The 15,624-nt window shown below is 40.8% G+C and overlaps 2 protein-coding genes across 6 annotated transcripts in view; one reads left to right on the top strand and one right to left on the bottom strand.

The window, feature by feature from the left end:
* hsd17b4 (hydroxysteroid (17-beta) dehydrogenase 4) overlaps positions 1-2,061 on the top strand; it is a 32,610-nt gene extending 30,549 nt beyond the window's left edge. For both annotated transcript variants that reach the window (XM_082553973.1, XM_082553974.1), the window contains exons 24-25: positions 384-511; positions 1,520-2,061. In XM_082553973.1, the coding sequence (XP_082410099.1) occupies positions 384-511; positions 1,520-1,609 (218 nt within the window). In that variant the 3' untranslated portion in view covers positions 1,610-2,061. The remainder of the gene's footprint in view (positions 1-383; positions 512-1,519) is intronic.
* A 5,203-nt stretch (positions 2,062-7,264) lies between these two features.
* The window catches only part of dmxl1 (Dmx like 1), a 61,904-nt gene continuing 53,544 nt past the window's right edge, over positions 7,265-15,624 (bottom strand). For all 4 annotated transcript variants that reach the window (XM_082555799.1, XM_082555802.1, XM_082555800.1 and 1 more), the window contains 9 exons: positions 14,969-15,087; positions 14,432-14,579; positions 12,052-12,112; positions 11,489-11,616; positions 10,854-10,931; positions 10,619-10,710; positions 10,434-10,486; positions 9,748-9,965; positions 7,265-7,691 (listed from right to left, as the gene is read on the bottom strand). In XM_082555799.1, the coding sequence (XP_082411925.1) occupies positions 7,458-7,691; positions 9,748-9,965; positions 10,434-10,486; positions 10,619-10,710; positions 10,854-10,931; positions 11,489-11,616; positions 12,052-12,112; positions 14,432-14,579; positions 14,969-15,087 (1,131 nt within the window). In that variant the 3' untranslated portion in view covers positions 7,265-7,457. The remainder of the gene's footprint in view (positions 7,692-9,747; positions 9,966-10,433; positions 10,487-10,618; positions 10,711-10,853; positions 10,932-11,488; positions 11,617-12,051; positions 12,113-14,431; positions 14,580-14,968; positions 15,088-15,624) is intronic.

Below are 15,624 nucleotides of genomic sequence, written 5' to 3'. Positions count from 1 at the left end.
AGATTTATTGTGTTGTAATTGGTCTGCTAAACATATCTGACAAAGGCTGCTGCTCATGTTGCTCGGGTGGTTCGGAGTTCACACATTTAAATTTCCCCAGAGAGGGTTGGGAGTGATTTTTGTGATGGATTTACAAGGCCGCAAACCTCCTGTCAGCATAAAATTGATTGTGCTGCTGCTCACTGGAGTGTCCCGTAGTAAATTTGTGCTCGACTGTCTTCCTCCTCCTCTCTTTTCTCAAAAAAAAAATCATATGATTGGCTCCCACGCGCACCCATGAAACGAAGGTTAAGACACAGGTCACGGGTTAAATAAGCCGTTCAGGTCAATTTTGAAGCTTTGATTTTGATTTAGCTTTTTTCTTCTGTGCCGTTTTCCTTTAGCCATTGATCTGAAGAGCGGCAGCGGGTCATTGCACAAAGGGCCTTACGGCGGAAAGGCGGATGTGACCATGACTGTGTCGGACGAAGACTTCATGGAGGTGGTGCAGGGGAAGCTCAACCCTCAGAAGGTAACTGTTGAGTCGTAATAAAACAACGTTAATTAGTTGCTGTGTGAAGAATGACCTTGTTTTTATTTATTTTTTTAAAATTCTGCACAGTGACTCACCTGCTTCATGCTCTTTAAAGCTTCTGTGCTCACACTGGTAAATATTTTAGTTAAAGTTTACAAAAACCTGCAGAAATCCTTTTATGACCAAGTGGTTTTGTTTTTAAAAAAAAGCCTCATATTTTAAATCACGTCTTCTTTGGGATGTTAAAATCACTTCTAGTACATTGTAATTAAAGGGAAAGTGCCTTCGAGGAGCCCTTCAGTCTGTAACGACTACCTCCCTGATCTCGTCATGTCAGATTTTTAAAAAAATAATGAATGCAATGATCTATCAGATCAGAAAGCTCTCGGCGGGGGTAATCAATCGGCAGTACTTCCCATCTGTCACTGGCGATGACAGATGGGATGTGGCTACTGTAAAGAATTTATATGCTTCCCGGAGCGCCTGATATTGATCTGAGGAGCGCGTGTGCACGCTCTTAACAAAGAGTGTCATCGGGCTGGGTGCTGCTTTTCCACTCTCCCTCATGATGAAAAGGAGCAGCTGGAGGAAGATTAGTCGATGGGGTTGAAAGGCACACCGCTGTCATTGCAGGGTCATCATAACCCCATCATGTGATTGATTTTTTTTTTATTTTTTTTTAATCTTATCTGTGGAAAGCGGTACAAGTTGGCAGTGGTTCAGTTTTTCCCAGTGAAGGCGCTTCTCTGCTGCACGCTTGGCTCCGTACCTTGTGGATATGAATAATATAATATTCTTTGATTGTTCTGCTGCCAGAGAACCGGTAGCCAAAGATTCCCTTTTGTCCGAGACCTTGTTGGTGTTAGCTGCAGGCGTCTTGGCCCATTTTGCTCTCTTTGTTCTTGAAAACGATTAACAGCCAGCCGGCTCCTAAACAGAAGAGACTGTGGCTCTTTGGGAAGAAAAAAAAATGCTCAAGTGTTTCTTTGTTGTTTTCTTTGTTAGGCCTTCTTCTCTGGCAAGCTGAAGGTTAGAGGGAACATCATGCTGAGTCAGAAGCTGGAGGTTATCCTGAAGGACTACGCCAAGCTGTGAGCTCCTCAGCCAGCCAATCAAATGACTTCAAGAACTGACCAACCTACAAGCTCGCCTTCTCCTTCTGTGTGTGTGTGTGTGTGTGTGTGTGTGTGTGTGTGTGTGTGTGTGTGTGTGTGTTTACATACTTTTCCACTCGAGGGAAACACACAAAGTGACCCTGAGAATTAATTCTGAAGTGTCACTAATCAAGTTTCAAAGAGTCTGAAATAAAACGTCTTTATTCTCAGCCATCATGAGGAGAAACTGTAATTCAGAGCACCTGGTTATTTACACCTGGCTACAGTCGGTCCTTGCTAACCTGTGCCTAATGAATCATGTAGAAAATAACCAAAGCATTTCATAAATGTAATTGCTTCACAAAGACTGTGCTCAAATGTGTCTAATGAAACGATTGCTCTTCTATTAAAAAGAACTAAATGAGAATAAAACCTCATCGTTTAACACTTAAATGGCTAAAGATGTCTTGTTTTTTACTTTAATGTATCTACTGACTGAGTTTAGTGTGAATGAGAGACCTCCTGCATCTGCAGCTCTCTTCGCTTCCAGCAGCTTTTCTGATTCACTCTCAACACTCTGTTGTTGTTGTTTTTTGTATTTTTGGCAACGGCAGTACATAAACGCTCTACACCCCCCCCCCCACGCTCCTCATATATGTACCTATACTCAATGGCTAAGGGGCCCCGCAGGGGAAAGCTATAAGATTGTCAGGCTGTTGGAAATGCCACTCCAAATGTCAATGTTGTGTCCAAAAATGTCAGTTATTGTAGGTTAATAAGAACTCACTGACCACTGGAGCAAACATTTTTTTATGCCACAGTCCTGTTTTGTTAGTTTTTCTGGCAGGAAATGTGGGACACTGCTGCATTTCTTTGCATGTTAGCCAAACTGCCAACCATGGCACTGAGGAAGACCTGTCGTATGTACAGCGCTCTGGTTTTAAAGTATAGAAAAATACCATAGTTCCTGCAGAATGACAGATTTTCTTCACATCCTTTTTTAAAACAGTATTTATCCTGTGTTTTTATTGTACAGTCATCTGGAGTTATAAAAATTGAATGAGTGTGAATATAGACGTAAACTTCATGCTGAGACTGATTTTTGTCTGAAACGGTAACAGAACTTTTATTAAAGCATTTACAGCATCTAAACTGAATTTTAATATTTTTTTTTTCCTTTGTGCACCACAGCAGTGGATTTGAAACGAAGCAATCAAGATGTGATTGAATTGCAGACTTTCAGCTTTAATTCAAGAGGTTTAGCAAAAATAAATTGCAGCCAGGTGTGGCCTGTTTCTTTCATCTTTTCTAACAAATGAAAGGATAGAAGGTCTGAAGGTAATTCTTTGAGCTGAATTTGTTTTGTAGCTGCTCATATTGAAACTCTCATTATGTAGATCCACAAACAAGAAGGCAAAGACTTTGGAAAATCACTAACTGAAGAATGTTAAAACATAATCCTTTGTGTAATTCTTCCTCTTCTTTGTAAAAGTACCACCTAAAATAAACATGTAATTTTGCAGTTAAAATCACACATTGATTGTTCATTTCAGGTCTATTGAGGTTTTACACAGAGGCAAAAACTTGGCAGGTGGACCTTGTTGTAATTGCTATAATTACCACCAAATCTTTATCAGAGCAAAGGTGATGTGCTTTTTTCCCTCCCTTTTTAAAGGAAATGAAGTGATTCAGAGTCGAACCAAAGAGTCACCACCGGCAGCTCTTTAAAAGGAAAAACTGAATTTAATGTATTTTTAGCTGGTGTTGCAGTGGTTACCACAATCAGCCTACAGTAAGGACTCCTCTTTATATGTTAGTCTTACAGTGGTTTTATATATAGTTTAATATGAGGTCAGTGTATGTGCAGATATGCCGAGTGTGTCATATTTTATATATGCAGTTTCTGAGACTTCACTACATCACCAGTGTGACTTTTTCCCCTCTGAAAAACCAAAATAAATTGCAAAACACATTAAAAAAGCCAGATGCAAATTAAAAGTCAATATGGAAGTTAAATTTATTTATTTTTTAACAAATTTGTCAGATGGTTTAATAAACTCACCATTTAAAATAATAATAATAATAATAAAAAAGAATTTTCAGGCTTTAATGGGTTAAATCTTTGGTTTGTAAGAGATGGCCGATTTACGGAAGAGGATTAGGGCCACTGGAAAAAAAAAATGAATTCAGGAAAAGAAGAAGAATAAAAAAGACGTGCCCACTTTGCCCCCCCCCCCAGTGGCCCTAATCCTCTTCCGTACCGATCAGACAAAAGGTCAATGTTTTAAACGTAAAGGAGCTCGTATAGCTTAAATAAACCGAGAGGTTCACCGAACAAAGCGGAAGAATATATATGGAGCTGGAAATGGGTGTGAAAAAGTTAACCATTATTTATTAAATTCACTTTCATTCATATAGCGCCAAATCACAGTTAAAGTATTTCGTCTCGTTTAAAATGACTTAAATCATCGTTCTTCCCCATTCTGATGCTTAATTTGAACTTCAGCTGGTCATCGTTGCCATGTCTGTGTACCTAAATGGATCGACTCGATGCCGTACGATTGGCTGATTAGATCAATATGCAGATTAACAGGTGTAACTAAGTGAATACCGATATGATTGTGTATTGCAATGCTCTGACATCACAGAACACATCTGCTCGTGTTATACAATCCTTTTATTACATCAGTACATTTTCCTGTTTATAATACACTGATTTATACAATATCTCTACTATAAAATTAGAATAATCTGATCAAATTCACATTTTCAATATGCAAGTGTTTTTAAAGCGCTTGATATGACGATCCGCTTCTTTGTGATCAAGCCAAGTGAGTTTTTTCTTCATCTACGATTTTAACGTTAATAAAGAGAATCTGAAATCTTCCAGTCTTTGAAAGAATAATGAGAAGTATTAGATTAAAAAAACAACAACAATTATTTATTCTCCAGTGTCTGTTCGAGCAGATATCGTTTGGCTTTGATAAAACTCATTTTTATTGTCCTTCTGCTGCAGGAGTACAAAGGAATCTCCAAACACTTTAATTGGTGTGAAAAACAAAAATAGTCCACATCAGAAAAACAAAAAACCCAGAACAAAACAAAAGGAAACAATGACGAGAAAAGAAAAATTAGTAAGATTACATCTGCTGCCTGAACAGTAGAATTCTAAATATGAACATTTTCATAAATATACCTGTTTGTACACAATGATTTTCTTCATAAAGTGGCTTTCGTCGTTACCTACCGCTAATCTACGACTAATCGTTGCGATTATGCAGGTATTATCAGAAGCTAGTTCATGGATCTTTATATTTACACACGCAGTATGTAACTGTGATCAACCTGCTTCATATAAAAGGCTTTCTATACTTCATCCACCCTGAAATCAAAGCTAATCTCTATTTGCTTCCCTACAGCAGCAAAACAAGGCTCTATGGGCAGTTAGCTTACTGGATTAACAGTTTGTAAGAGCCTCTTCCTTAGTCAAGTGGAAGACGCATCATGTGATACAACAGCCTAGATTGTATTTTCCAAACGTGTACTGAAGGCAATGAGCTGCATTTGGATGATATAAAAAGAAGTTAAAGAATTTTTAAAAAGATAATTGATAATTAAGTGTGACAAAAGAAGAAGTAAATCTAATCAAATTAAAATAAAGGCAAATTATTCAAAAGACATCTGTCAATCATGGTCCATGTGAAAAATTAGAGCTAGGAGTCGATGAAAGGGAGGTGCAGGGTAACCGGAATAAAACATTTCCACAGCAAAACTAAATCTCCATAAAATTTGAACCCCTCCCCCTCAAAAAACCCTTTCCATTGCCAACAGCAAAGCTTCCTGCTACATGATCGGAAGCTTAACATTTCCAAAAACAAAACTCACCCAGAGGTGGTGTTCTGACGGCCCCTATCAATGTGTTAAATTGAAGCTACCTTGTGCAACCGATTATCAATAATAAACAACATGAGCAGAACCAGCAGTCCTAGTACTGTGCCAGGTTGGCAGAAGTAGCCTTCAGAGATTTAAGGACACTTAATATTGAATGAATACCTCTGGTTCTAGGCCGAGATGAACAAATATCTCATTACGTATTGTCATCATCTCATCACCAAAGACCATGCCTGCCTTCTATCCTTATATTCATAACACTACATATAATTTAGCTTAGTTTTTACGTGCAAATACACAAAAATCTGGCACAATCAGACAGCCCACTGGGTGGTGGCACGCATACACCGATCAGCCACAACATTAAATCATCCAAAAAGACCGAAACAGTTTCCCAAAGCTGCTCAGATGAACAGCTCTGACCGGCTGAGGGATGGAGCGAGTGGTTTTGGGTCGGTGCAGCGGATCCTTCGGGTCCTGTAGGGTTGTGAGTTTGGGGCGGAGGGGTGGCCCCCGAGGATGAGGCTTGTTCTGGTGGCAGATCACATTGGAATCTGGGTGTCTGGGCTCTTTTCCAAGTTCTTCATGCTGTTCCTGAGCAGTATTTGTGGTGGCTTCTGGGAGGAGACGCTGGGGAGTGAGGGCGGTGTGCTTGCATGGTTGGTGTGTGTAAAAAACAAACAAACAAACCAAAAAAACAGAGGTTTCCCGGCAGAGCATGGATGATGAATGCTACTCACGTCACGTGAGAGTGGTTTAAATGTACCAAATCCTGCTAGCCTGGTTAAGGAGCAGCTCAACATTTTGGAAAACACTTGCTTTCTGACAGCGTTCGACCACTTTCATGTCTGTCTGTTAAAAATAAAGACAGCCCTGATGTGGAAACTATTGGCTTCGTCTAGCAGTAACAAAATCAGCCAAGGAGCACTTGTACTGCTCTCCGATGGTGTGTATGAAGGTAAAAAGCGTCAATATGCCAGACTCTTCTTTAACGGACGGAGCTAATTACCTATGAGTGCGTGGATCCCAGGAAAGTGTGTGCTGATCGGCTGATTTTGTGACCGTTATTAGCAGTTTCCCCATTTCTGGTTTTTGTTCTAAGCCACCCAGCAGCTCGCTGAAGGCTCATATTTAAGCGGACAAACACGAGAGTAGTCTAAAACTGTCGCGTAAGGTCTGTATCAGAAAACGAATGAGAGAATCTCCCAAATATGTTAAGCCGCTGCTTTAAATTCATGAACCATGTTTATTGGTACCATAGTTATAAATCCTGCGTTCATTTCAATTGCAGCTGGGTTACAGAAAGGTGCCTAAAACTAAACACAGCAGCAACATAACACTAGGAGGCTGTGAAGCGTCCTGATCCTCTGCTACTCCAACCAAGCTGGTTTATCTGGAGCACCAGAACTGGATATGATGTGCTTTGAACGTCCGCTTTGTGCCAAGGGCTCTGAAAGTGATCACCTGAATGCTTCCAGAAGAGCTTTTGCCATCATCACAACTGATTTCCTAATACAAACTAAAACGTATCTTGTATAAGTGAAACAATGCTGCAGGTTTAGACTTCACACCTGCTCCTACAGCTTTCACTTCCTGTGCAAAAAGTGCTCTCCGTGTGTTGTTCGGTGGAGACAGAGATGGCTGTTTTGTGCAGAGTCTCCAGCTGCTTATTTTGTCTCTCCTTCAGCTAATTCTGACTGAAGGTGTCCCGTGCACATTAGCCTGCATTTGCCTTTCTCTACATTTTAAAACACTTGTAAAAGTCAAATTTGGATTCAGGTGGATCACAACAGGTGATACAGCACGGTCACGCCCGATCAACCGGCGAGCGCTCCCTTCTGTGAAAGTCTATAAATCCTAGAAATGAATCAGTTGCCATTTTTCCAATCACGTATGACACGCAATTCACAAATCGTGCCTCTGCTCACATAAACTGTTTTAATGCCACACTTTTCTGTCTATATGAAGAATTTCACATCATTCTTGAGGTTGCCGTGGTTGTTGTTCGTAACGCTGAAGCGGTTCGGGAGGATCCTCATCTTCATGGTACCGTCGGCGCCGCAGGAGAAGATGTAGTTAGCTGGTCCCACTTCGAGCTGCATCACACCTGTGCCGAGGTTCCTGAACAGCGACTGGCGAGCGTGTTCGTTGGGAAAGGTGTAAAGGAGGCTATGCGTGGTCAGGCTCCAAACCTGGAGGAAGCAGGGAAGATTTGAAAAATCAGAAACAGGACAGTTTAATGGAGTTTGTTTCGGTCAAAGGGAGAATGCGTCTCTATAAAAACATCTATAAACAATCCAAACCTGAATGAACTGAACCTACTAAGAACCTGATGAAGCTCATTCTCTGATTAAAAAACATGACCAGTATAAAAAAAATTAATTAAAATCCCCCAAACCAAATATCTTTTGCCATAAATTCTCTCCGATGCTCTAACTCCAAGATGAAAAAGTCACAAACTGCTTCTTAATTTGATGATTGTGCTGAATTCTTTGCTTTCTACAAGTAACTGTGTTACTTGTGTGTTGAGTGTGCAACACACTCAACCATCGAACAATCATGTTCTGACTCAGACTGGAATCAGTCTCAGGCAAACTGGTGAAGGTTCCAATTTAGAAATGACAATTCCAGCATGTTTAAATTCATGTGAATCAGTGAGCGCAACTTGTCTGCGACGTGTCTCAATGTGCAGTAGGAGATTCAACTCAACTGGTTGCCAACTGATTGCATCCTTGTTTATATTCCTGTATAAAAGCAAGGTTACTAAGCAACTATGTCCTATGACTTACAGTTAGTAACCATCCTGCAGCAACTGGGTCACTGTTTGCGGATGATTTTCTGAATTTCTGTTTCAAAATGTATGTAATTGCCAGCTTCTGTTTTATTGCCATCTTAATGCATGAAAGTTGCTCCAAAGAATGCAAGTGGCTGCAGACCTGGTCCAAGCCTTCAAAACTACTATTTCAAAAGCAAGTTCACAGCAAACCGTCCTAATAATCTTTGCAGTGCCAGGGTCTCATCACGGTTATGATTATTATTGTGATGTTGGACATTTGTCTCCCCCCCCTCCTCTCATCCCTTTGTAGCTATAGTCACTAATGTAGTTTAAACTTAAATGTGCTCTTAGTGGTATCCAGTTCAAACTTGAGATTAATTTGGTACCTTTTATTCTGTCATGGCTACAACTCGCTGTTGACATTTCATTGTTTCATGCATTCTTACTTTGCCCCTTTAAGCCTGTATTTAAGAATTATTTCTTCACTGAAAACAACATCAATGTAATACGGTCAGGTTTGGGTGCTACTGCAGCAGAATGTATTGTGGCCTCTTTACCAGAAAAAACAGAAATACATGGCTGAGTTTCCACTGAAGACCTCGATAGGCTCTGAACAACTTGGATCATTTGACTCGTATTCTCAGTCTGGGAGCTGCATGATTCATTAAGGTATCTAATTTATTGAAGTTCCAGCTCTCATCAAACACTTTAATTGTATACTGACTGACTGCAAACTGCAAACTGTTGTGCTGCACATTTATAAGCTTTTAAAGACTTTAGATGAGTAACCTCACGCACAGCTTTGAAAGGTTTTTTTTTTCTGAGCAATTATCCAGAGTGAAAGTCATTTGAATTTCAAGCAGATGTGCACTGCACCATTCTACATGTGAGCGACACAGGGGCTTCATCCTTGGAGTGACAGCTGTGTGATCTGCAGCAGCATATCCAAGTCAAAAAGATAAAAAAGACCTGCTGTCTCTGGTAATATATTAGCTGCAGACATTCACATCCTCCTCCTACTGCCTTCTCCTCTGCCTTTCCCAGTGTCAACCCACTTTCACCTTACATGTTAGTCTCCATCAGTCACACAGCTGTCCCGAGCAGGTGGTTAATCACAAGTGACAATGGATTTCTTTTGCTTTGCTGGAGGTCACCGTCTCCACCGATAAACGCAACAGAGACATACACGTCTGGGTGCCAAACGCCCTGGAGGGCAGTTCTGCAAGTGACGAATTTACGAGGGTAGAGGAAATGATCAAGTCTCTTCATATAGATTTTTAGGATAACTGTACCCAGCGAAGCTCATGTAAAACTAAAGACCTTCGAGAAGAAACTCGAAGAGCATTTATATCACAGCAAACTGTCTGCTTCCCACTTGCAAACAAATTAACAAGTGCTGTACACCTGAAAAAAAAATGCCACTCAGAAACATTTTATCACACATCAAATGTCAAAAAGACTAGTTGACAAACCTTAATGTTGCCCTCAGCTGATCCACTGATAAAGCAATCCTCAGTTGGATCGACGGCTAGTGCTTTGACCGGCGAGTCATGGGCCTGGAAGCTCTGCCGCTGGTGCTTGTGGGAAAGCTCCAGCACGCTGATCCAGCCCTTCCTCCCGCCTGTGATAAGCAGCTGCTGCCTGGGGGCCATGGAGAGCACGGTGGCACCGGACTCGTGGCAGCTGAAAGCTAAGGACAGAGAGAGGTAGACAGAAGAGAAAAATGTCAATCATAGTTCTTAAATGTTTTTCGCCATTTGATTTAATTTGTTTTCAAACTTTCTTTCCAACACCAAAAGGTATTTATTACAGAACAGCGGCTCTGAATGTGGGGACACTGGCAATCTCCAGGAATCTGTGAACCATAACCAAGGAGCCTGCAAGGCATCCTCCATTAATTTAATATCTTGTCCTTTTCCCTGCTGTCATAGGGGGAGAAAACTGAATAGTCCACCAGTCCATCACAGGGCTAACACAGAGACGCAATCACTCATGCTCACATTCACAAGTACTGCCAATTTAGAAAGACCAATTAGTCTTATATGCATGTCTTTGGACTGTTGGAGAAAGCTGGAGTAGCTGGAGAAAATCCATTGAAGCATGTGATTAACCATGCCAAAGACACTACTAAATAGGCTAATTAGGTGCAGTATCTTACCTTGCACAAGGCTGTTAGCAGGAGTCACTAGTGTGTCCCACAGACACACATTCCTGTAGAGTCAAAAGTAACCAAATTACAGTATTTTCTAACATTTTCATTACAGAACATATCATTAGGCACAGCAGATTCAGTGTTTAATGAGAGGTGGCATAGGATTAAATTGACTGGAAAGTCTGTGGGACCTGTTGTCTGTTGAAAGACCCGCAGTGGCGATGAGGGAGGAAGAGCCCACAAAGAGAAAGTCATTAGCTGTCTTGTTGTGGCACTGCAGAGTCTGGTAGCGGGAAACAGAGAAGTGACAGTGACGTTAATTATAAAGCAGGACAAGAATAAACAAAAAGGAGTGTGACAGAAAAACAGGAGGACACTCGAGGGATATAGAAGAAAAACCAGCTAAATGAGCTGCGAGCATCTCACCAGATATGGTTTCGGTGTAGTCCCGCTTGTGTTGGTCTGCCAGAGACTCAAGGCTCCATCAGCATCCACAATCCCAAACTACAGAAAACAAGCACAAAGCAGATATCACACTTTGCTGTAAATAGGATAGAATGATCCCTTATATTGCATTTGACATATATATTAAAAAATGTTTGTGCTCACTCCCTCACTGTGAATTTGTCCTCCAAAACATGTCAACAGCCTCATACGGCCAAGCACCACTTACATAACTAAAGTGCTTTCTATATCCTCTCATTCCTTTTTGCCCTCTTAAAGCATATTTTGCGCTCTGGGCTGCATCAAGCAGGTAAGAGAGCGCTGGCACGAGAGAGGCACCATCTGAGAAAATTATTAGCTTGAGGCGAGTGCCTCAGTTTAGAGTGTTTGAATCACTGAGCTGAAGAACAATGCGTGCTGAAGCCAACCTCCCCGCTGTGGTCCGTGCCTGAACGGCAGAGGAAGTGTGAAAACGTTTCCGAATGCGACAGGCTCACATCACTCTGCAGTCATGTTGCAAAGCTAAGAATAGCCTGACATCTGTATGGCGGTAGTCAGCAGGCCAATGTGTTCACTATCCTGGTACACAGAGCAGGAGGGGTGTGAGAGTTTGTAACCTTGTTCCCTTGATGGTTGAATCGTATCCTGGTGACTCTGGAGTTGCCTGGACTTCGGAAGCAGATGATCTGCTGGGAGTGACCCCATTCAAACATCCTCACGCTACCATCCTGAGCTCCTGTCAGGTCTGATGAACAGAAACAAAACCGCACGTGATAACAGCTCATCTTCCAATACATCCCAGTGACCATTCAGACCTCAACAGGAGGGTTTTGGCACTTCTTTGTTCCCAAATTCATCTACTACATAAGTGAAGACCAGGTTAAATTGATTGAAAGCCGTTTTCATCCCAGACAAACACTCCTCAGCTGCATCACCAGTCTGCAGTTTGACTGGAAAATACAAGTTTGCAGCAAAGTGAGCGCACTCAGCCTTTAGCAGCACTGGGACTAATGGAAAACAGCTCTGCCAGTTTACAAATATCAACATAAGAGAAACTTTTTTTTGTATGTAATCACCCCCTGAAGGCTGTTTTTCAACAGCAGATATATGATGTCCGAATACCACTTTTAATAGGCGAATAGTTTTCTAATCTACCGACAGACATCGGAGTTGTACTTACAGTACGGCAGTGTGGGATGGGAGGTCATTCTTCGCACATTGTTGATATTTCTCTTGATCATCTGGGAGAAGAAAAGTGAAGAGGAGGAGGAGGAGAAATTCAGTGAGAAAACAGAGCTTCATCATGGTAAAGAATAAATCTTTAAAACCAGGTGAAGTGCAGAGAGATGTAGTGAAACAGTGTTATGCTGTTTTAAAGCCCCTTTTACACAAAATACACGTTTCCTGACGGTGTCACATGACTTGAAGGAATGATTTTTAAATCCCTTCTCACATGGCTCCCTCACACGTGCTTCATTCAGAAATAACATGATGTAGATTCTGATGATTAACTTTAACGTGACCCCTTTAATCATGATCATCAAAAGCAAGAAAGGTGCTTACTCCTGCTTCCAGTGAATCCACTGACAACCTATCATTTTCTCGTTAAAGTAAATTCTGTCTACGTTATAGTCCAAAAGGCAGACACTAAGTCTAACTTAATGTCTTCACATACTGTAGGTTAGACATTTTAATTGATATTCAATATTTTGTTCATGCAGCTGACGGATAAATTAAAAATATTGGCATCAAATACTGGAGGGTTGGCCAACTGCCATTAGCCAACCCTCAGCTTCCCAGTCAACACACCTATGGTATTATTTTGAAAATCCTACGTTACCTAGTTTTCAAATTACTACATTCACAAACTTAGGTGACCACATTGCCCGCACGCCCAGGGGGGTGAGGACAATAGCCCATCAGCCTGAGCGGAAAAAACTTTTGCCACTTTGCTTCCCTCCTGTTTGACGCTCTCTTTCAGGGGTAATTTATTTGTAACTCCATATTCGTTCTTGCACTCAGAAATAATCCAGTTTTTTTTAAAAAGATAATAAAATAAAGGAGGATTTTGAGCTGTTTTATGGTGCATTCCATTTTTACTCCTCTCCCTTAAGACCACTGTTTCTTCTGATTGGCTGCCCCTCATAAACTTTAGCCATTTACATGCTCAGTTTTGGCTTGCAGAAACTGATGTTCATACAGTGAACCCATTATTTGAAACTTCTGGCATGTGTAATATGAGAGTTAATGAATAACTGTACACCAGGGCAGTGCCATATCTTACCATCCTCATCTGGTATATATTTTTACACAATTAAATATTCCCTAGCGTTCACACAGAGCTAATCACTTCTGTCTCTAAGAAAAAGTTGCCAGATCTGGTGCCCAAAACCACTGGGTGACATCACATTGACTACATCCTTCATTTAAGCAAAGACTGAGGACATAGTTCACATTAGTCAACAGAGACCATCCTAGTATTTACTGTATTTCATCATCTGATACCAAACTGATACAAGTATTAGAGTTCCCGTGTGTCAATTTATTAGCTAATAATAAACCCTGCTTTGAAATTAAAGAATAAATACAAGGCTGTTCTATTATAATGATAGGAGGAAAAACCTACTGAGCCTCAGTATATCAGAGTGAAAATATGCAACATGACTGTTGGCTGAGAGAGGCTGAAATTAATGGCAATGTATTTTCTATCGAGGATTCCATTTATCATTCATCTCAAAATATACTCCACTCTGACACTGAACAAACTGACTGGTTGGTAAAATACTTACGATGCAAAGTGGCTCTTACTGTCCAGTCTGCATATCAGGAGCAATAAGTTAACTAGCTGAAATAACAAACATGAGTCGCATCTACTTGACTCAATGACACCACAAGAACCAAATTATCTCCCTCCTGCTAAAGCAAACCTTCTCCGCTCGGTAGAAATCAGCACAGTTTTCCACAAAAACAGCAGAAACGTTTGACTCATACATCTCAAAACACCATCTCAGTTCCTCAGTAAGCCAATGAGAGGAGCTAATGTTAGCAGCCGCAACGCTTTTGGCAAAACAGACAGAGACAAAAATGAATTATTTATTTAAGCTATGCTTTGAGGATTTTTGCTTTGAGTACAAAAAGTGCAGACAACATCAATTAATTACACAAAAGCAGCAGGGAGTATTATAAACCCATTATCACTGCGTAGTGAATGAAAGCTCATGGAGCCAAACTGTGAAAAACTGTGCTTGATATTACATCTGATCGTTTCCAAACATCAAGACAACAGAAATCTGCTAAAATCTATTTGTTTAGATAATCCGGTGAACATTCAGCCAACTTTAATTTCACAACTGTTTTATCAGGTTTTGGTGAAATGCAAATGTTAAAAGTAACACTTTTAAAACACTAGCACATTTTTGAAATCGGCCCAATATTATACAACAAAAGTCACAATTATGTTATTTATATGTAAACACAAAACAAACAAAAGAACCCAACAAAAATACAGCACTCCTTGTGATTTGGCCGTTTTATTGTATAAATCCAGGTTGGGAGCTTACCACGGCGGCACCTCTGCCCGTCTGCATGCCTCCTAGCCACGGTACGTTGATAGGAGTGCCAGGGTTACTGTGGGTGTATGGCGTGGTGCCGTGGAGGGCGGCAAAATCATCGCGTGTATGGACCACCAGGAAGTCGTCACCACCCACACTTAGAGGAAAAAAAAAGAAAGAAGAAGTAGTGATGTATATGATGAGACGAGGTGCCTGGCTGGTTCAAACCAGTCATAAAGAGCCATCATTAGCTAACAATGAGTCCTGCAACAGCTGGACTGATATGCACAGAGGTTTCAACAACAAACCTGCAAAGTACCTTAACGCCTAATGTGATTTGTGAGCTAATATTTAGAATTCTGTATATAAAAACAGATGCTCTCTGTGCTATACAGAGAGAGGCAGTGCAGATGCATGTACACAATCTAAAGTGTCTTTATCCAACGTTTACATTTTGCTCTTTTGGCACGAGGTTGAACAGTTGATGGCACTCTGGATGAACTCATGGCTGTTTGTATATATGTAAAAAGCAGACTGCTGTCTTACCCTTTGGCTTCAGCCTCGTCATCATCGATCCATGTCAAGATCTGAGTAGCCAAGATGGATGACACATCCAACTCCTGAATGTCATGTGTGGAGGCCATGACTAAACAGTTACGATTGGCCTGGGAGAAACACAGAGAGAGAAGTGAGCGCAGAGAGGATTGGGGTATGGGAAATATGAGTCCCAATGTAAATAAAATTGGATTGGATGCATGTGCCAAATCTGAAATGTAGAGATTCACCAACACTAAAACCACCCTTCTCCATTTTTGCTTTTTAGAAGAAGCCAGTACTAATACAGCACTCTGGATAAACACACAGCTCAGACTAACGTAGACTAATGTGAACAGAGATGAATATTGAGAAGAATTCACTAACACCAGGTCCGAACCATTGAACAAAATGAACAAAAACACAGAAGATAAAAAGGCTTGCACAATCAGCCCTGAGAGCGCGAACACGTCAGTCTGATTTAGTTTGCACCGACGAATGCAACTCATGTGCCACACATCTATTTGCAACTGGGGAATCGACTCAAATAGTTGCCATCTTTTTATAATAGTACAGAAAAACAAGGTATCCATCGCATGTAAACAAAGCATCCGATATGGATGTGAAAATGTGAAAAGAGTAAATCGTGCTTTGAAATAAGCAAGTCC

Source organism: Aulonocara stuartgranti (assembly GCF_965226115.1).
Source record: "Aulonocara stuartgranti genome assembly, chromosome: 12".
Classification (NCBI taxonomy): Eukaryota; Metazoa; Chordata; class Actinopteri; order Cichliformes; family Cichlidae; genus Aulonocara; species Aulonocara stuartgranti.
The sequence above is the reverse complement of the archived record's forward strand: the minus strand, read 5'-3'. Positions and strand labels throughout refer to the sequence as shown.